Source organism: Oncorhynchus kisutch, unplaced genomic scaffold (assembly GCF_002021735.2).
Source record: "Oncorhynchus kisutch isolate 150728-3 unplaced genomic scaffold, Okis_V2 scaffold3985, whole genome shotgun sequence".
Lineage (NCBI taxonomy): Eukaryota > Metazoa > Chordata > Actinopteri > Salmoniformes > Salmonidae > Oncorhynchus > Oncorhynchus kisutch.
The window spans coordinates 24382-45277 of NW_022265930.1; the positions used below are offsets into that span (position 1 = coordinate 24382).

A 20896-nucleotide genomic window follows, 5' to 3' on the forward strand; every position below is an offset into this window, starting at 1 on the left:
AGAGAGAGAGAGAGAGAGAGAGAGAGAGAGAGAGAGAGAGATAAAAGGGGGAAGTCACTAACCTCATCTATGGCTTTCTTATAGCCTCTGATAGGAGAAGGGGGATAAACAGCAGAAGAGGTTGAGGAGGAGAGAAGGAAGGAGAAAGAGAGGGAGAAGGAAGGAGAAAGAGAGGGAGAAGGAAGGAGAAAGAAAGGGAGAAGGAAGGAGAAAGAGAGGGAGAAGGAAGGAGAAAGAGAGGGAGAAGGAAGGAGAAAGAAGGGAGAAGGAAGGAGAAAGAGAGGGAGAAGGAAGGAGAAGAGAGGGAGAAGGAAGGAGAAAGAGAGGGAGAAGGAAGGAGAAAGAGAGGGAGAAGGAAGGAGAAAGAGAGGGAGAAGGAAGGAGAAAGAGAGGGAGAAAAAGAGAAACATAAGCAGCAGAAGTGGAGAAAGCCTGACTCCAGAAAGAATCGAGGTGTGTGTTTGCGTGTGAGTGTGTGTCACTCACGGCAGGTCTGCTGGGTCTGCCTGAGTCTCGCCCCTCCTCCGGTCTGATCCTTACCTCCTGAGTGGCTTCTGCTGGGGGGGAGGTCTCCTGGACTGGTGGACCTGTCACAGCATAAGGGAGGAGTCAGCATCAATATTCACAAAGAGTATCAACAGACAAATACATGTACTCATCAGTCACATACATATATATATATACATATATATATATATACATATATATATATACATATATATATATATACATATATATATATATACATATATATATATATACATATATATATATATACATATATATATATATATATATATACATATATATACATATATATACATATATATATATATATATATATATATATATATATATATATATATATATATATATATATATATATATATATATATATACATATATATATATATATATGTATATATATATATATATGTATATATATATATATGTATATATATGTGTGTGTGTATATATATATATATATATATATATATATATATATATATATATATATATGTGTGTGTGTGTGTGTGTGTGTGTGTGTGTGTGTGTGTGTGTGTGTGTGTGTGTGTACCTCTCTGTGATGAAGGTGAGGATGAGGAGGAGGAGTGAGAGGACCTCTGTAGAGCAGTATCGAGACACAACTCTGAAGCTCTCAGGTCTGGATGACTGAAAGAACACACACACTGTTAATACACACTGTAATTACATATACAGTACACACACACCAGGGTTGGGGTCAATGCCATTTTATTTCAGAAAGTAAACCTAATTCCAATTCCTCATTGAAAAGCATTGAAGTGAAAAGCAATTTCAGTGCACTTCCTGAATTAACTGGAATTTAAATGGAATTGAACCCGACCCTGACACACACACACACACAACACACACACACACACACACACACACACACACACACACCTTTCTCGTATGAGTCCCTGTGCGTTGGGGGAGTTTTTCCTCATCAGTGCTGGGGAGATGGAGGTGGTTCTCTGAGGGACCTTAGGGGGAAGCTCATCGTCCTCTCGGCTAGTGGTACGAGGTGGAGGGGCGGGGTTCGAGTCAGAGGTGGGGTCAGAGTTCTGGCGGGGGGGCATGCCTCCCCCCTCCTCACCTCTCCTCCCCATCCCCCCCGCCTCTCCCCCTCTGCTCTCCTGCAGAGACTGAGAGCCTGTCATGGTCTTCACTGGAATCAGATGGGCCATCTGGAGAGAGAGAATGAGATAAAACACTGAATTATGGGAATGTCCGTTCTCATTATCTAATTCCATCAGACAGACATACTGCTTGTTGACTGTAGTATAGGCTACAGCATAGTAGTATGCAATATCGAATACAATTACAGGTTGTGTGTATATTGTATATTTGTAAATGTCAACACACACACACACACACACACAGAGACAGACAGACGACAGAAGGGACAGACACACACCTGTGGTTCAACTGGGCGGTGTGTGTTGGTGGGGTGCGGGCCGGCTGCATCCCTGCAGTGCTGAAGGACTCGGAGCGAGGAGGGCAGGGAGGACTCAGAGACCCGGCTGGAGACGGCCTTATGCTGCAGCGCTGGAGAACTCTGTCTGTTCAGCTTGGACCGCTCTTCCACCTGACAAACATCATCATGATTATTAGACTACCTGGACATTACCAACAGGTTAATACGGTGTTGTCTACAGTGTTCTGAGGCAGGTTCATCATTGCATGTTGATCCGAGCAATCAATCATGCAATTAATGGTTAGAATCAACTGGTCCTCCAGTTAGAGAGAGAGCGCGGGGATGATAGAGAGAGAGCGCGGGCATGATAGAGAGAGCGAGAGGGCATGATAGAGAGAGAGCGCGGGGATGATAGAGAGAGAGCGCGGGGATGATAGAGAGAGAGAGCGAGCGGGGATGATAGAGAGAGCGAGCGGGGATGATAGAGAGAGCGAGCGGGGATGATAGAGAGAGCGAGCGGGGATGATAGAGAGAGCGAGCGGGGATGATAGAGAGAGCGAGGGATGAGAGAGCGAGAGCACGGGGATGATAGAGAGAGCGAGCGGGGATGATAGAGAGAGCGAGCAGGGATGATAGAGAGAGAGCGAGGGGATGAGAGAGAGAGCACGGGGATGAGAGAGAGAGCGAGCAGGGATGATAGAGAGAGCGAGCGGGGATGATAGAGAGAGAGCGCGGGATGATAGAGAGAGCATGGGGATGATAGAGAGAGAGCGAGCGGGGATGTTAGAGAGAGCGAGCGGGGATGATAGAGAGAGAGCGCGGGATGATAGAGAGAGAGCGCGGGGATGATAGAGAGAGCGAGTGGGGATGATAGAGAGAGAGCGCGGGGATGATAGACAGAGAGCGCGGGGATGATAGAGAGAGAGCGTGGGGATGATAGAGAGAGAGCGCGGGGGATGATAGAGAGAGAGCGCGGGGATGATAGAGAGAGCGAGCGGGGATGATAGAGAGAGCGAGCGGGGATGATAGAGAGAGTGCGGGGATGATAGAGAGAGCGCGGGGATGATAGAGAGAGCGAGCGGGGATTGATAGAGAGAGAGCGAGGGGATGATAGAGAGAGAGCACGGGGATGATAGAGGGAGCGAGTGGGGATGATAGAGAGAGAGCGCGGGGATGATAGAGAGAGAGCGAGCGGGGATGATAGAGAGAGAGCGAGCGAGGATGATAGAGAGAGAGCGAGCGGGGATGATAGAGAGAGCGAGCGGGGATGATAGAGAGCGAGGGGATGATAGAGAGAGCGAGCGGGGATGATAGAGAGAGAGAGCGAGGGGATGATAGAGAGAGAGCACGGGGATGATAGAGAGAGCGAGTGGGGATGATAGAGAGAGAGCGCGGGGATGATAGAGAGAGAGCGAGAGGGGATGATAGAGAGAGAGCGAGAGGGGATGATAGAGAGAGAGCGAGCGGGGATGATAGAGAGAGAGCGAGCGGGGATGATAGAGAGAGAGCGAGCGGGGATGATAGAGAGAGCGAGCGGGGATGATAGAGAGCGCGGGATGATAGAGAGAGAGCGCGGGGATGATAGAGAGAGCGAGCGGGGGATGATAGAGAGAGCGCGGGGATGATAGAGAGAGCGATTGGATGATAGAGAGAGCGAGTGGGGATGATAGAGAGAGCGAGTGGGGATGATAGAGAGAGAGCGCGGGGATGATAGAGAGAGAGCGAGCGGGGATGATAGAGAGAGAGAGCGGGGATGATAGAGAGAGAGTGAGCGGGGATGATAGAGAGAGCGATTGGATGATAGAGAGAGCGAGTGGGGATGATAGAGAGAGCGAGTGGGGATGATAGAGAGAGAGCGCGGGGATGATAGAGAGAGAGCGAGCGGGGATGATAGAGAGAGAGAGCGGGGATGAATAGAGAGAGAGTGAGCGGGGATGATAGAGAGAGAGTGAGCGGGGATGATAGAGAGAGAGTGAGCGGGGATGATAGAGAGAGCGAGCGGGGATGATAGAGAGCGCGGGATGATAGAGAGAGAGCGCGGGGATGATAGAGAGAGCGAGCGGGGATGATAGAGAGAGCGCGGGGATGATAGAGAGAGCGATTGGATGATAGAGAGAGCGAGTGGGGATGATAGAGAGAGCGAGTGGGGATGATAGAGAGAGAGCGCGGGGATGATAGAGAGAGAGCGCGGGGATGATAGAGAGCGAGCGGGGATGATAGAGAGAGCGCGGGGATGATAGAGAGAGCGATTGGATGATAGAGAGAGCGAGTGGGGATGATAGAGAGAGCGAGTGGGGATGATAGAGAGAGAGCGCGGGGGATGATAGAGAGAGAGCGAGCGGGGATGATAGAGAGAGAGAGCGGGGATGATAGAGAGAGAGTGAGCGGGGATGATAGAGAGAGAGTGAGCGGGGATGATAGAGAGAGAGTGAGCGGGGATGATAGAGAGAGCGCGGGGATGATAGAGAGAGAGCGAGCGGGGATGATAGAGAGAGAGCGAGCGAGGATGATAGAGAGAGAGCGAGCGGGGATGATAGAGAGAGCGAGCGGGGATGATAGAGAGCGCGGGATGATAGAGAGAGCGAGCGGGGATGATAGAGAGAGAGAGCGAGGGGATGATAGAGAGAGAGCACGGGGATGATAGAGAGAGCGAGTGGGGATGATAGAGAGAGAGCGCGGGGATGATAGAGAGAGAGCCCGGGGATGATAGAGAGAGAGCCCCGGGGATGATAGAGAGAGCGAGCGGGGATGATAGAGGAGAGAGCGAGCGGGGATGATAGAGAGAGAGCGAGCGGGGATGATAGAGAGAGAGCGAGCGGGGATGATAGAGAGAGCGAGCGGGGATGATAGAGAGCGCGGGATGATAGAGAGAGAGCGCGGGGATGATAGAGAGAGCGAGCAGGGATGATAGAGAGAGAGCGAGCGGGGATGATAGAGAGAGCGAGCGAGGATGATAGAGAGAGAGCGGCGGGGATGATAGAGAGAGAGCGCGGGGATGATAGAGAGAGAGCGTGGGGATGATAGAGAGAGAGCGCGGGGGATGATAGAGAGAGAGAGCAGGGATGATCGAGAGAGCGAGAGGGGATGATAGAGAGAGCGAGTGGATGATAGAGAGAGCGAGCGGGGATGATAGAGAGAGCGAGCGGGGATGATAGAGAGAGAGCGAGCGGGGATGATAGAGAGAGAGCGAGCGGGGATGATAGAGAGAGAGCGAGCGGGGATGATAGAGAGAGAGTGAGCGGGGATGATAGAGAGAGAGGGAGCGGGGATGATAGAGAGAGAGCGCGGGGATGATAGAGAGAGAGCGAGCGGGGATGATAGAGAGAGAGCGAGCGAGGATGATAGAGAGAGAGCGAGCGGGGATGATAGAGAGCGCGGGATGATAGAGAGAGAGCGCGGGATGATAGAGAGAGCGAGCGGGGATGATAGAGAGCGAGCGGGGATGATAAAGAGAGCGAGCGGGGATGATAAAGAGAGCGCGCGGGGATGATAGAGAGAGAGCGCGGGGATGATAGAGAGAGAGCGCGGGGATGATAGAGAGAGCGAGAGGGGATGATAGAGAGAGCGAGCGGGGATGATAGAGAGCGAGCGGGGATGATAGAGAGCGAGCGGGGATGATAGAGAGAGCGAGCGGGGATGATAGAGAGAGAGCGCGGGGATGATAGAGAGAGAGCGAGCGGGGATGATAGAGAGAGAGTGAGCGGGGATGATAGAGAGAGAGTGAGCGGGGATGATAGAGAGAGCGCGGGGATGATAGAGAGAGCGAGCGGGGATGATAGAGAGAGAGCGAGCGGGGATGATAGAGAGAGAGCGAGCGGGGATGATAGAGAGAGCGAGCGGGGATGATAGAGAGCGCGGGATGATAGAGAGAGAGCGCGGGGATGATAGAGAGAGCGAGCGGGGATGATAGAGAGAGAGCGAGCGGGGATGATAGAGAGAGCGAGCGGGGATGATAGAGAGAGAGCGCGGGGATGATAGAGAGAGAGCGCGGGGATGATAGAGAGAGAGCGCGGGGATGATAGAGAGAGAGCGCGGGGATGATAGAGAGAGAGCGCGGGGATGATAGAGAGCGAGAGGGGATGATAGAGAGAGCGAGCGGGGATGATAGAGAGCGCGGGATGATAGAGAGAGAGCGCGGGGATGATAGAGAGAGCGAGCGGGGATGATAGAGAGAGAGCGAGCGGGGATGATAGAGAGAGCGAGCGGGGATGATAGAGAGCGCGAGATGATAGAGAGAGAGCGCGGGGATGATAGAGAGAGCGAGCGGGGATGATAGAGAGAGAGCGAGCGGGGATGATAGAGAGAGCGAGCGGGGATGATAGAGAGAGAGCGCGGGGATGATAGAGAGAGAGCGCGGGGATGATAGAGAGAGAGCGCGGGGATGATAGAGAGAGAGCGCGGGGATGATAGAGAGAGAGCGCGGGGATGATAGAGAGAAAGCGCGGGGATGATAGAGAGAGCGAGAGGGGATGATAGAGAGAGCGAGAGGGGATGATAGAGAGAGCGAGCGGGGATGATAGAGAGCGAGCGGGGATGATAGAGAGAGTGCGGGGATGATAGAGAGAGCGAGTGGATGATAGAGAGAGCGAGTGGGGATGATAGAGAGAGCGCGGGGATGATAGAGAGAGAGCGCGGGGATGATAGAGAGAGAGCGAGCGGGGATGATAGAGAGAGAGTGAGCGGGGATGATAGAGAGAGAGCGAGCGGGGATGATAGAGAGAGAGCGAGCGGGGATGATAGAGTGAGAGTGAGCGGGGATGATAGAGAGAGAGTGAGCGGGGATGATAGAGAGAGCACAGGGATGAGAGAGAGCGGAGTTGGAGGAGAGGAGGAGAGGGGGATGGAGGAGAGGCGGAGAGGGAGAGGGAGATGGAGGAGAGGATGAGAGCGGGATGGAGGAGAGGGGGATGGAGGAGAGGGGGGATGGAGGAGAGGCAGAGAGGGAGATGGAGGAGAGGATGAGAGCGGGATGAGGAGAGGGGGATGGAGGAGAGGGGGATGGAGGATAGGGGGATGGAGGAGAGGCGGAGTTGGAGGAGAGGAGGAGAGGGGGATGGAAGAGAGGGGGATGGAGGAGAGGAGGAGAGGGGGATGGAGGAGAGGACGAGAGGGGGATGGAGGAGAGGCCGAGTTGGAGGAGAAGAGGGGGATGGAGGAGAGGCGGAGAGGGGGATGGAGGAGAGGGGGATAGAGGTGAGGAGGATGGAGGAGAGGGGGAATGGAGGAGAGGGGAATGGAGAGAGGAGGAGAGGGGGATGGAGGAGAGGTGGAGAGGGGGATGGAGAAGAGGGGGATGGAGGACAGGCGGAAAGGGGGATGGAGGAGAGGGGGATGGAGGGGGATGGAGGAGAGACGGAGAGGGGGATGTAGGAGAGGAGGATGGAGGAGAGGCGGAGAGGGGGATGGAGGAGAGGTGGAGAGGAGGATGGAGGAGAGGAGGATGGAGGAGAGGGGGATGGAGGAGAGGAGGATGGAGGAGAGGGGGATGGAGGAGAGGGGGATGGAGAGAGGAGGAGAGGGGGATGGAGGAGAGGTGGAGAGGGGGATGGAGGAGAGGGGGATGGAGGAGAGGGGGATGGAGAGAGGAGGAGAGGGGGATGGAGGAGAGGTGGAGAGGGGGATGGAGGAGAGGGGGATGGAGGACAGGCGGAAAGGGGGATGGAGGAGAGACGGAGAGGGGGATGTAGGAGAGGAGGATGGAGGAGAGGCGGAGAGGGGGATGGAGGAGAGGTGGAGAGGGGGATGGAGGAGAGGAGGATGGAGGAGAGGGGGATGGAGGAGAGGGGGATGGAGGAGAGGGGGATGGAGGAGAGACGGAGAGGGGGATGTAGGAGAGGAGGATGGAGGAGAGGCGGAGAGGGGGCTGTAGGAGAGGAGGATGGAGGAGAGGCGGAGAGGGGGATGGAGGAGAGGGGGATGGAGGAGAGACGGAGAGGGGGATGTAGGAGAGGAGGATGGAGGAGAGGCGGAGAGGGGGATGGAGGAGAGGGGGATGGAGGAGAGATGGAGAGGGGGATGTAGGAAAGGAGGATGGAGGAGAGGCGGAGAGGGGAATGGAGGAGAGGCGGAGTTGGAGGGTATCATTCTAGCAGAAAAGAGAATCTGAAATGTTGAGAATCCATGTTGGTCTGTGATCCCAGAGAATATATAGTCCACCACCGATTGGCCAGCACTAAAGAGAGTCCTGATTGGCCTCCACCCAGCACCAAGCTGAGACCTGATTGGCATTCACCCGGCTGAGACCTGATTGGCCAGCACCCATCACCAAGCTGAACTGCAATTGGCTAACTGACCGTAAACAGGATGTGACACGTATGGAGTCCTTGCTGTGACATCATCAACCTCCAGAAGGAGGGGCGGTTGGGGGGGGTTAGGGGAGGCACCCTGACAGAGAAGGAGTCTGGGGGGCTGGTTCTTCTAGATATTTGTTTTGATTGGATTGGGAACTATCGGAGGTAGGTGGGTAAGGATGAACCAACTGAGCTATATGAAGTTGAAACAATGTTGTAGTACAAAATAGTATAAAATATAGAAATGTATAATATTTTGTTTTATCTACAAATATAATAAAGAATATATGTCTCTCTGTCTGTGTGTGTGTCTGTCCGTGTGTGTGTGTGTGTCTGTCTGTCTATCTATCTGTCTGTCTGTGTGTCTATCTGTCTGTCTGTCTGTCTGTCTGTCTGTCTGTCTGTCTGTCTAGAAAGAAAGAAAGAAAGAAATAATGGAGATATCTATCTGTCTGTCTATTTATCTGTCTGTCTGTCTGTCTGTCTGTCTGTCTGTCTGTCTGTCTGTCTGTCTGTCTGTCTGTCTGTCTGTCTGTCTGTCTGTCTGTCTGTCTGTCTGTCTGTCTGTCTGTCTGTCTGTCTATTTATCTGTCTGTCTGTCTGTCTGTCTGTCTGTCTGTCTGTCTGTCTGTCTGTCTGTCTGTCTGTCTGTCTGTGTCTATTTATCTGTCTGTGTGTCTGTGTGTCTGTGTGTCTGTCTGTCTGTCTGTCTGTCTGTCTGTCTGTCTGTCCGTGTGTGTGTGTGTGTCTGTCTGTCTATCTATCTGTCTGTGTGTCTATCTGTCTGTCTGTGTGTCTATCTATCTATCTATCTATCTATCTCTATCTATCTATCTATCTATCTGTCTGTGTGTCTATCTGTCTATCTGTCTGTCTATCTGTCTGTCTGTGTGTCTATCTGTCTGTCTGTCTGTCTGTCTGTGTGTCTATCTATCTATCTATCTATCTATCTATCTATCTATCTATCTGTCTGTCTGTCTGTCTGTCTGTCTGTCTGTCTGTCTGTCTGTCTGTCTGTCTGTCTGTCTGTCTGTCTGTCTGTCTGTCTGTCTGTGTGAGTGTGCGAGTGTGGCTAGTGGCTAGCAGCAAGTGGTCTGATAGTGAGCTGAGACTGGGAGCCGAAGGGGGAGCCACCGGGAGAGGGGTGAGGAGAACACATAGGGGTGAGGTAGGGGGAGGAGCAGGGTGTGAGATACTGGGAGTGGTAGAATGGAGCTGGAGGGGAATTGAGGGAGAGATGACATGGGGACTCAGGTCGGGAGTGTGAGGGGGAGATTCTGGCTGAGGTTTGGGGTGAGGTTCTAGGTGACCCTCGGGGCGAGAGGCCCATCCAATTTAAGGCTAAAACTAACTGTTTCAGAGGACCTGAGCTCTTACCAGGAGAACAAAGGGGGGAGAAAGAGAGGGAGGACTGAGAGAGGGATGACTGCTTGGATCTAATGGGCATGGCCTGGGCCAGGTGTGATCTGAGCATGTTAGCTGGAGCAGAGGAAGTCAGGTCCAGGTTAGAGGTCGTGACCTCATCATCATCATCACTGACCTCTGACTTCACTCTGTTCAGAGGGGGAGGTGCCCAGCCGGGGACTTGGAGGAACGGACTCTGTTTGGAGGATTCAGGAGCCAGGAAGTGATTTTGATTGGAGGACAGGAAAGGGCGTAGCCGGCCTGCCGGTGCAGAGGCTGAGAGGTCAGGGGTTAGGGGTCGGGGGTAGAGGTCAGAATTCGTATGACCCCCATAGGATCCCAACAGACTCTCATGGCTGGAAGCCATCCTCAAACCCCCCACACCTCCCTCTCTACCCCTTTCCCTCTCCTCCTCTCTATACCTCCAACAATCCAACTCCCTCTTTTCTAGTTCCTCCATTTCTATATCTAGTTCATCTATTTCTACATCTAGTATACGACAGGGAAACAAAGAGCTGCCTCTAAGATCATGATCAGGAGAGGGGTAGAGGAAAGAAGAATTAGAATGAGAGGAGGAAGAGGAGTCTATTTCTACATCTATGTCAGTTACTTCTATGTCTATTCTACGACAGGGGGAGATGGAGCTGCCACTACGGCCACTGACCCATATCTGCCCCTGGTCTTTCACCCCCAGGTTATGTCCCTGGTTGGGGCTGGAGCTGGGTGCCCAGGCTGGCCCATTGAGGGCCTTTTGTTTAGGGGCTTGGGGATTAGAGATGGGGTTCTCTTTGGGGGCTTGGTTGGGTTTGGGGTTAGGGCTGAGGCCTCGGTTAAAGCCAGCCTGTTGCCCCTTCCCATTATGCTGTGGCCCCTGGTTGCGGTTGTGTTGTGGCCCTGGGTGTTTAGGTCTGGGACTGCGTCCTCGGTCTTGCTGACCAGCCTTCTGACCGGCTTCGCTAGGCCCTTTTGGCCTCCGGTTGTTGTGTGGTACCCCCTGGTGGTTGGCTCCGGTATTGTGTACTCTTTCTTTCTGTCTGACCACCCTCTGACCGGCTTTCGGAGCGCTTATCTCTCTAACCTGCTGGCTGATCTCCTGTTTCAGAATGGGATCTACTAGATCCCTGGTCTCCAGGGAGATACAGATGTGAGGGGGAGGGGTGGGGTCGGAGGGGGCTCGGCGAGGGAGGTTGGCGTGGGAGGGAATGGGGGATGAAGGTTGGTTGAAGGAATGGCTTTTTCTGAGGAAAGGGCGGGGTGAGTGGCTCTGGGGGTGTGGCTGCTGCTTCAAGACCTGTAGACAGGGTGGGGTAGAAGTTAAACAAGCACACACACTCACGCACACACACACACACACACACACACACACACCAAATATAAAACACACACGAGAACTGTAACAGAAGAACACAATATCTTGTTCCGATCCACACTGTATGCACCACTACACAGACAATGTTGTAGTTAGACTGAGACTGTACTCATGATCTTCAGTTATGAATGTTGTCCAGAGACCAGAGTCTCTCCAGAGTCTGTGTGTGTACCTCTTTAGCCCATGCAGGTTTGTCAGTAGGACTAGCTGAGTCTTTATAGTGATACAGAGGTTTCTTCTCGCCTGGTCGGCCATCTTGGTTTTGTTGTTGTTGCTGCTGTTGTAGAGACACCAGGTAGGCTCTCTACAAAACAAATAGGCAACAGTTGACCATCTCTTCAATTATTCAACACCATTGTTATATGACATCATCATAAGAGCCAAGTGTTACCTCCTGTTGTAACTGTCTCTGTAGTCTCTCGGCTTGATGTTGTTCCTCAATCTGCTTACGCTTATACTCCTATGGACACACACACACACACACACACACACACACACACACACACACGGAAGGCTGTTATTATCCGATCTTAACCAAATCACTATCATGAGAGCACAGAGCCAAGCAACAGAGACACATGACACACATGACCAATAGCATCACTCCACACAGGACAGGTTGACCTATAGGATCCATACAGGACAGGGCTCACAGGGACGTTCCATGATCCATGTACAAATTACCTCGACTAACCTGCACACCGGCTCCGTGTTACTTTCTTATTACATTTTTTACTTTAGTTTATTTAGCAAATATTTTCTTAACTCTATTTCTTGAACTGCATTGTTGGTTTTAAGGGCTTGTAAGTAAGCGTTTCACGGTAAGGTCTACACCTGTCGTATTCAGCTTTTCACGGTAAGGTCTACACCTGTCGTATTCGGCTTTTCACGGTAACAAACACTGGACACAGGGACAAAGTACAGGTCTACACCCCAGGCTCTGTAGCTGTAGTTTCACAGGGTTGAGGGGTCAGACTTGAGAAGAGGGTGGTAGGTAGATGTATACATGCAGGTATACAATGGGCATGCTCCTGCAGAAGTTATTGAGGGGTCAGGGGTGAGAGGTCAGGGGTATATATACATAGACATGCAGGGGTAACAGTGTTACCAGCAGTAGAGCCTGCTCCTGTAGAAGCTGTTGCTGTAGGATCTCTAACTGTCTCTGTTCCTCCTCCAGCTGTCTACGGATATACTCCTATCACAACGCAGCATGGAGGGAAGGAGAGAACAGGAAACAGAAAGAGAGAGTCAGACAGAGATGTTCTCCTAATGCAGTGTGGAGGGAAGGAGAGAACAGGAAACAGAAAGAGAGAGTCAGACAGAGATGTTCTCCTAATGCAGCCTGGAGGGAAGGAGAGAACAGGAAACAGAAAGAGAGAGTCAGACAGAGATGTTCTCCTAATGCAGCCTGGAGGGAAGGAGAGAACAGGAAACAGAAAGAGAGAGTCAGACAGAGATGTTCTCCTAATGCAGCCTGGAGGGAAGGAGAGAACAGGAAACAGAAAGAGAGAGTCAGACAGAGATGTTCTCCTAATGCAGCCTGGAGGGAAGGAGAGAACAGGAAACAGAAAGAGAGAGTCAGACAGAGATGTTCTCCTAATGCAGCCTGGAGGGAAGGAGAGAACAGGAAACAGAAAGAGAGAGTCAGACAGAGATGTTCTCCTAATACAGCCTGGAGGGAAGGAGAGAACAGGAAACAGAAAGAGAGAGTCAGACAGAGATGTTCTCCTAATGCAGCATGGAGGGAAGGAGAGAACAGGAAACAGAGAGGATAAGAGACAGATATACTCCTATACACCGTAGCAGCAGGAAGAGAGAGAACAAGAGACAGGAAGTCAAAGTGTGTACCTGTTCTCTCTCCGCGTGCCTCCTCTCCTCATCTCTCCGTATTTGTTCCATCTCCTCATAGCGCCTCCTCTGTTCTCTCTCCTGCTGCTTCCTCAACTCACGCTCCCTGCACTGTTGCTGTTGGACAGAAAAAGAGAGGTAAACATATGTGTGTGTGTGCGTGGGTGTGTGTGTGTTTACATGAGTGTGTCCTACCTCCTCCAGTCTCCTCCTCTGCTCTTTCTGCTCCTCTATGCGTTTCTGTCGTTCGGCCAGTAGGAGGCGCTTGTGTTCCTCGTTCTGCTGTTGTTCCAACTGCTGGCGCCTCAGAGCCTCAGAGCGTTCCTTATTGGCCAGCTGCAGACGCAGGAAGTCCCGCCTTAACGTCGACTCACCAGGGATGTTAATGATTGAGCTGGGGAAGGACCAGTCAGAAGAGTGTGTGAGTGGAAATTGGACCAATGAGAGACTGTGTTTGTTGTGTGTGTGTGTGTGTGTATGTTACCTTGGCTCCCCCACGTCTCGCTCCTCTTCCTCCTCTTCACTCCCGCTGTACTCATATTCTGTCTCATCTGCAGAAGAACACACACCAGTCGGTTATAGTGACCTAACACATCAGATCTCCCAGGAGGAGAAGTGACCTAACACATCAGATCTCCCAGGAGGAGAAGTGACCTAACACATCAGATCTCCCCGGAGGAGAAGTGACCTAACACATCAGATCTCTCAGGAGGAGAAGTGACCTAACACATCAGATCTCCCAGGAAGAGAAGTGACCTAACACATCAGATCTCCCCGGAGGAGAAGTGACCTAACACATCAGATCTCTCAGGAGGAGAAGTGACCTAACACATCAGATCTCCCAGGAGGAGAAGTGACCTAACACATCAGATCTCTCAGGAGGAGAAGTGACCTAACACATCAGATCTCCCAGGAGGAGAAGTGACCTAACACATCAGATCTCTCAGGAGGAGAAGTGACCTAACACATCAGATCTCTCAGGAGGAGAAGTGACCTAACACATCAGATCTCTCAGGAGGAGAAGTGACCTAACACATCAGATCTCTCAGGAGGAGAAGTGACCTAACACATCAGATCTCCCAGGAGGAGAAGTGACCTAACACATCAGATCTCTCAGGAGGAGAAGTGACCTAACACATCAGATCTCCCAGGAGGAGAAGTGACCTAACACATCAGATCTCCCAGGAGGAGAAGTGACCTAACACATCAGATCTCCCAGGAGGAGAAGTGACCTAACACATCAGATCTCTCAGGAGGAGAAGTGACCTAACACATCAGATCTCTCAGGAGGAGAAGTGACCTAACACATCAGATCTCCAGGAGGAGAAGTGACCTAACACATCAGATCTCTCAGGAGGAGAAGTGACCTAACACATCAGATCTCCCAGGAGGAGAAGTGACCTAACACATCAGATCTCCCAGGAGGAGAAGTGACCTAACACATCAGATCTCCCAGGAGGAGAAGTGACCTAACACATCAGATCTCTCAGGAGGAGAAGTGACCTAACACATCAGATCTCTCAGGAGGAGAAGTGACCTAACACATCAGATCTCCCAGGAGGAGAAGTGACCTAACACATGAGATCTCTCAGGAGGAGAAGTGACCTAACACATGAGATCTCTCAGGAGGAGAAGTGACCTAACACATGAGATCTCTCAGGAGGAGAAGTGACCTAACACATGAGATCTCTCAGGAGGAGAAGTGACCTAACACATGAGATCTCTCAGGAGGAGAAGTGACCTAACACATGAGATCTCTCAGGAGGAGAAGTGACCTAACACATGAGATCTCTCAGGAGGAGAAGTGAGCATCATACTCTATTTGTGTTCCAGACTACTGATATCAGTCTCACCCCTCTCTCCGCGTTTCTTCTTGGTTCTGTCGATGTGGTCCTTCAGTTGGATGCGGATCTGTCGTTCGTTGGGCAGCTCTCTGATGAAGGGGTGCTTCAACAGCTGCTCTGTGCTGGGTCTCTGACCATGACTCTTCACCAAGCAACTCTCAATGAAGGACTGGAACTTCTTAGACCTGAAAGTTATTATTATTTTATTTTATTTCTTCGTAATAATCAGGATATTAGTGTGTGTGTGTGTGATGCAGACTCACCACTTCTTGGACTTGAGTCTGGGGGCGGGGTTTCGTGGGATCAGGAAGAGGGCTCTCATTGGGTGCATGTCACACAACGCTGCAGACGGACAGAAAATAGTTAATACCAGTGTGTGTGTGTGTGTGTGTCTGTGTGTGTGTGTCTGTGTGTCCATACTTACGAGGGGCTCCTTCTGCCATTTCTATAGCTGTTATACCCAGAGACCACAGGTCACTCTAAGAGAGAGAGAGAGAGAGAGACCAACCAAATCATGAGAAAACAAAAAGATAATTACTTGACACATTGGAAAGAATTAACAAAAGAAACAAAGCAAACTAGAATGCTACTTGGCCCTAAACAGAGAGTACACAGTGGCAGAATACCTGACCACTGTGACTGGCCCTAAACAGAGAGTACACAGTGGCAGAATACCTGACCACTGTGACTGGCCCTAAACAGAGAGTACACAGTGGCAGAATACCTGACCACTGTGACTGGCCCTAAACAGAGAGTACACAGTGGCAGAATACCTGACCACTGTGACTGGCCCTAAACAGAGAGTACACAGTGGCAGAATACCTGACCACTGTGACTGGCCCTAAACAGAGAGTACACAGTGGCAGAATACCTGACCACTGTGACTGGCCCTAAACAGAGAGTACACAGTGGCAGAATACCTGACCACTGTGACTGGCCCTAAACAGAGAGTACACAGTGGCAGAATACCTGACCACTGTGACTGGCCCTAAACAGAGAGTACACAGTGGCAGAATACCTGACCACTGTGACTGGCCCTAAACAGAGAGTGGCAGAATACCTGACCACTGTGACTGGCCCTAAACAGAGAGTACACAGTGGCAGAATACCTGACCACTGTGACTGGCCCTAAACAGAGAGTACACAGTGGCAGAATACCTGACCACTGTGACTGGCCCTAAACAGAGAGTACACAGTGGCAGAATACCTGACCACTGTGACTGGCCCTAAACAGAGAGTACACAGTGGCAGAATACCTGACCACTGTGACTGGCCCTAAACAGAGAGTGGCAGAATACCTGACCACTGTGACTGACCCTAAACAGAGAGTACACAGTGGCAGAATACCTGACCACTGTGACTGGCCCTAAACAGAGAGTACACAGTGGCAGAATACCTGACCACTGTGACTGGCCCTAAACAGAGAGTACACAGTGGCAGAATACCTGACCACTGTGACTGGCCCTAAACAGAGAGTGGCAGAATACCTGACCACTGTGACTGGCCCTAAACAGAGAGTGGCAGAATACCTGACCACTGTGACTGGCCCTAAACAGAGAGTGGCAGAATACCTGACCACTGTGACTGGCCCTAAACAGAGAGTGGCAGAATACCTGACCACTGTGACTGGCCCTAAACAGAGAGTACACAGTGGCAGAATACCTGACCACTGTGACTGGCCCTAAACAGAGAGTGGCAGAATACCTGACCACTGTGACTGGCCCTAAACAGAGAGTGGCAGAATACCTGACCACTGTGACTGGCCCTAAACAGAGAGTGGCAGAATACCTGACCACTGTGACTGGCCCTAAACAGAGAGTACACAGTGGCAGAATACCTGACCACTGTGACTGGCCCTAAACAGAGAGTACACAGTGGCAGAATACCTGACCACTGTGACTGGCCCTAAACAGAGAGTGGCAGAATACCTGACCACTGTGACTGGCCCTAAACAGAGAGTGGCAGAATACCTGACCACTGTGACTGGCCCTAAACAGAGAGTGGCAGAATACCTGACCACTGTGACTGGCCCTAAACAGAGAGTACACAGTGGCAGAATACCTGACCACTGTGACTGGCCCTAAACAGAGAGTGGCAGAATACCTGACCACTGTGACTGGCCCTAAACAGAGAGTGGCAGAATACCTGACCACTGTGACTGGCCCTAAACAGAGAGTGGCAGAATACCTGACCACTGTGACTGGCCCTAAACAGAGAGTGGCAGAATACCTGACCACTGTGACTGGCCCTAAACAGAGAGTGGCAGAATACCTGACCACTGTGACTGGCCCTAAACAGAGAGTACACAGTGGCAGAATACCTGACCACTGTGACTGGCCCTAAACAGAGAGTGGCAGAATACCTGACCACTGTGACTGGCCCTAAACAGAGAGTGGCAGAATACCTGACCACTGTGACTGGCCCTAAACAGAGAGTGGCAGAATACCTGACCACTGTGACTGACCCTAAACAGAGAGTGGCAGAATACCTGACCACTGTGACTGGCCCTAAACAGAGAGTGGCAGAATACCTGACCACTGTGACTGGCCCTAAACAGAGAGTGGCAGAATACCTGACCACTGTGACTGACCCTAAACAGAGAGTGGCAGAATACCTGACCACTGTGACTGGCCCTAAACAGAGAGTGGCAGAATACCTGACCACTGTGACTGACCCTAAACAGAGAGTGGCAGAATACCTGACCACTGTGACTGACCCTAAACAGAGAGTACACAGTGGCAGAATACCTGACCACTGTGACTGACCCTAAACAGAGAGTACACAGTGGCAGAATACCTGACCACTGTGACTGACCCTAAACAGAGAGTACACAGTGGCAGAATACCTGACCACTGTGACTGACCCTAAACAGAGAGTACACAGTGGCAGAATACCTGACCACTGTGACTGACCCTAAACAGAGAGTACACCGTGGCAGAATACCTGACCACTGTGACTGACCCAATATTAAGGAAAGCTTTGACTATGTACAGACTCAGTGAGGATAGCCTTGCTATTGAGAAAGGCCGCCGTAGGCAGACATGGCTCTCAAGAGAAGACAGGCTATGTGCTCACTGCTAACAAAATGAGGTGGAAACTGAGCTGCACTTCCTAACCTCCTGCCCAATGTATGACCATATTAGAGACACATATTTCCCTCAGATTACACAGATCCACAAAGAATTTGAAAACAAATCCAATTTTGATAAACTCCCATATCTACTGGGTGAAATTCCACAGTGTGAAATCACAGCAGCAAGATTTGTGACCTGTTGCCACGAGAAAAGGGCAACCAGTGAAGAACACACACCATTGTTAATACAACCCATATTTATGTTTATTTATTTTATCTTTTGTACTTTACCATTTGTACATTGTTAAAACACTGTATATATATATAATATGACATTTGTAATGTCTGTATGTGAACTTCTGAATGTGTGATGTTTACTGTTCATTTGTATTGTTTATTTCACTTTATATATTCACTTTATATATTATCTACCTCACTTGCTTTGGCAATGTTAACACATGTTTCCCATGCCAATAAAGCCCTTAATTCAATTCAATTCAATTCAATTCGAGAGAGAGAGAGAGAGAGAGAGAGAGAGAGAGAGAGAGGACAAGTGAGAGTCAGGAGGAAATAAATACATGAAGGGACAAAACACAATGTGTGAAGCAGAGTATTCTGGGTACCTTAAAGTCGTAGGTTGCCTCAGGGTTCTCGTCGCAGGCAATGACTTCGGGAGCCATCCAATAGGGAGTCCCGATGAAGGTGTTCCTCTTCCCCACCGTCCGGTCCAGCTGGGCGCTCACACCAAAGTCCACTGACCAGAGACCAATTAACATATCAATCAATTACTCAGTCAGTCAGTCAGTCACTCAATTATTTTACATATCTGTCTGCCTGTCTGGTGCATGATCAATGTGGAAACTGAAGAAGGTGACATATTCAGCAATTATGGGTAGGACAATGGAATTTGTCTTCAAAAATAAATATTTTATTATTAAAACCAACAAATGCCTTTGTGTCAGTCTGTCTGTCTGTCTCACCCAGTTTGACCTCTGCGTTCTCCGTCAGCAGGACGTTCTGACCCTTGATGTCTCTGTGGATGACCTTGTGCTGGTGGAGATGGGTCAGACCCTGGAGAGAGAGAGGTAGAGAGAGAGAGGTAGAGAGAGAGAGGTAGAGAAAGAGAGGTAGAGAAAGAGAGGTAGAGAAAGAGAGGTAGAGAAAGAGAGGTAGAGAGAGAGAGGTAGAGAAAGAGAGGTAGAGAAAGAGAGGTAGAGAAAGAGAGGTAGAGAAAGAGAGGTAGAGAGAGAGAGGTAGAGAGAGAGGTAGAGAGAGAGGTAGAGAGAGAGAGTAGAGAGAGAGAGAGAGGAGACGGGTAGAGAAAGAGGTAGAGAGAGGTAGAGAAAGAGGTAGAGAGAGCGGAGGAGAGAGAGTAGAGAGAGGTAGAGAAAGAGAGGTAGAGAGAGAGGAGACGGGTAGAGAGAGAGAGGGTAGAGAGAGGTAGAGAGAGAGGTAGAGGAGAGAGGTAGAGAGAGGTAGAGAGAGAGGTAGAGAGAGAGGTAGAGAGAGGTAGAGAAAGGTAGAGAAAGAGAGGAAGAGAGAGAGAGAGAGGTTAGAGAGAGAAGAGTAGACGGGTAGAGAGAGGTAGAGAGAGAGTGAGTAGACAGGTAGAGAAAGAGGGTGAGAGAAGGTAGAGAAAGAGAGGTAGAGAGGTAGAGAAAGAGAGGTAGAGAGAGGTAGAGAAAGAGAGGAGACAGGTAGAGAGAGAGGTAGAGAGAGGTGAGAGAGGAGGTAGAGAGAGGTAGAGAAGAGAGGTAGAGAAGAGGTAGAGAAAGGGAGGTAGAGAAGAGAGGTAGAGAAAGAGAGGTATAGAGAGAGGTAGAGAGAGAGGTATAGAGAGAGAGAGAGAGGTATAGAGAGAGAGAGAGAGAGGTATAGAGAGAGGTATAGAGAGGAGAGAGAGGTATAGAGAGAGAGAGGAGAGAGAGAGAGAGAGAGAGCGAGAGAGAGAGAGAGAGAGAGAGAGAGAGAGAGAGAGAGAGAGAGAGAGAGAGAGAGAGAGAGAGAGAGAGAGAATTGGGATGAAGAGAGAGATATGATTGGTAATTTCAGATCACTCTGAATGTGTTGGTTGTATTGTTCTATAGTAGCATACCAGTAGAAATATGATGTAGTATTAAACGTACTTCACTACTGTAATAGTATAATTGTAGTAGTGCTGAGCGATGTGCTTTTTGAGGTAGAATTTTTTTAAATGATCACGGTTTTTGATTTCAATGATTATTTTACATTAAATGCAGTAAATGCACTATGCTTTTCACTTATTAACCATAATTTATTGACTTTACTTAAATAAAATATTATTTCATTCCAGGTCTCATCTCTATAGAGCTACAGGCTACACTTTCTGACAAAATCACAGTTTTAGTAGTTCTTCAAAGTTAATAAGGCTTTTATGACTGCTGAATACCAACTACAATCACTTAGATCATGTAGTTCAGGTAGAGATACCTAGAAATGTCATTTTCAATAACCGAACTGATGTTGGTCAACTAGTTGTTGAAAAAACTCTAAATAACCAAAATGTTGGTTAATCTCTCAGCACTAAATCTTTAGCAATACTTACCCTGAGGATCTCTCTGCAGATGTAGGCAGTCCACTCCTCCTTCAGTGAGTTCCCCTTGGTGTTCTTAATCAGATCTGTTATTGAACCCGCCCCACAGAACTCCATCACCAACTACAGAGACAGATAGAGAGAGAGAGAGAGAAGAGCAGAGAGAGACAGAGGAGAGAGAGAGAGAGAGAGAGACAGAGAGAGAGAGAGACAGAGAGACAGAGAGAGAGAGACAGAGAGAGAGAGACAGAGAGAGACAGAGAGAGAGACAAGAGAGAGTGACAGAGAGAGACAGAGCGACAGAGAGAGACAGAGAGACCGAGAGAGAGAGACAGAGAGAGAGAGACAGATAGACAGAGAAAAGGGTTACCACACACACACACACACCTGTGCAAATATGCATGCAGGCGCACATGGATGCAAACACACACACACACACACACACACACACACACACACACACACACACACACACACACACACCCATAGCTGGTCGTCGATGCCAGGAGGGTTCTTCTTGACGAAGGCACCGTAGTAGGTGGCAATGTTCGATGGTGGCTGTACTTCTTCAACAT

General features: G+C 50.1%; 1 protein-coding gene across 1 annotated transcript in view; it reads right to left on the bottom strand.

Annotated features, from left to right (window-relative positions):
* Window positions 1-20896, bottom strand: part of LOC109890546 (TRAF2 and NCK-interacting protein kinase) — a 26775-nt gene extending 5879 nt beyond the window's left edge. The window contains 21 exon segments of the mRNA XM_031821520.1: window positions 63-85; window positions 438-587; window positions 1079-1173; window positions 1426-1709; window positions 1940-2110; window positions 8157-8227; window positions 9310-10924; window positions 11175-11306; window positions 11394-11462; window positions 12111-12197; window positions 12851-12967; window positions 13046-13244; window positions 13335-13401; window positions 14704-14879; window positions 14958-15036; window positions 15119-15173; window positions 18391-18521; window positions 18748-18838; window positions 20334-20444; window positions 20805-20872; window positions 20875-20896. Of these exon segments, the coding sequence (XP_031677380.1) occupies window positions 63-85; window positions 438-587; window positions 1079-1173; window positions 1426-1709; window positions 1940-2110; window positions 8157-8227; window positions 9310-10924; window positions 11175-11306; window positions 11394-11462; window positions 12111-12197; window positions 12851-12967; window positions 13046-13244; window positions 13335-13401; window positions 14704-14879; window positions 14958-15036; window positions 15119-15173; window positions 18391-18521; window positions 18748-18838; window positions 20334-20444; window positions 20805-20872; window positions 20875-20896 (3813 nt within the window).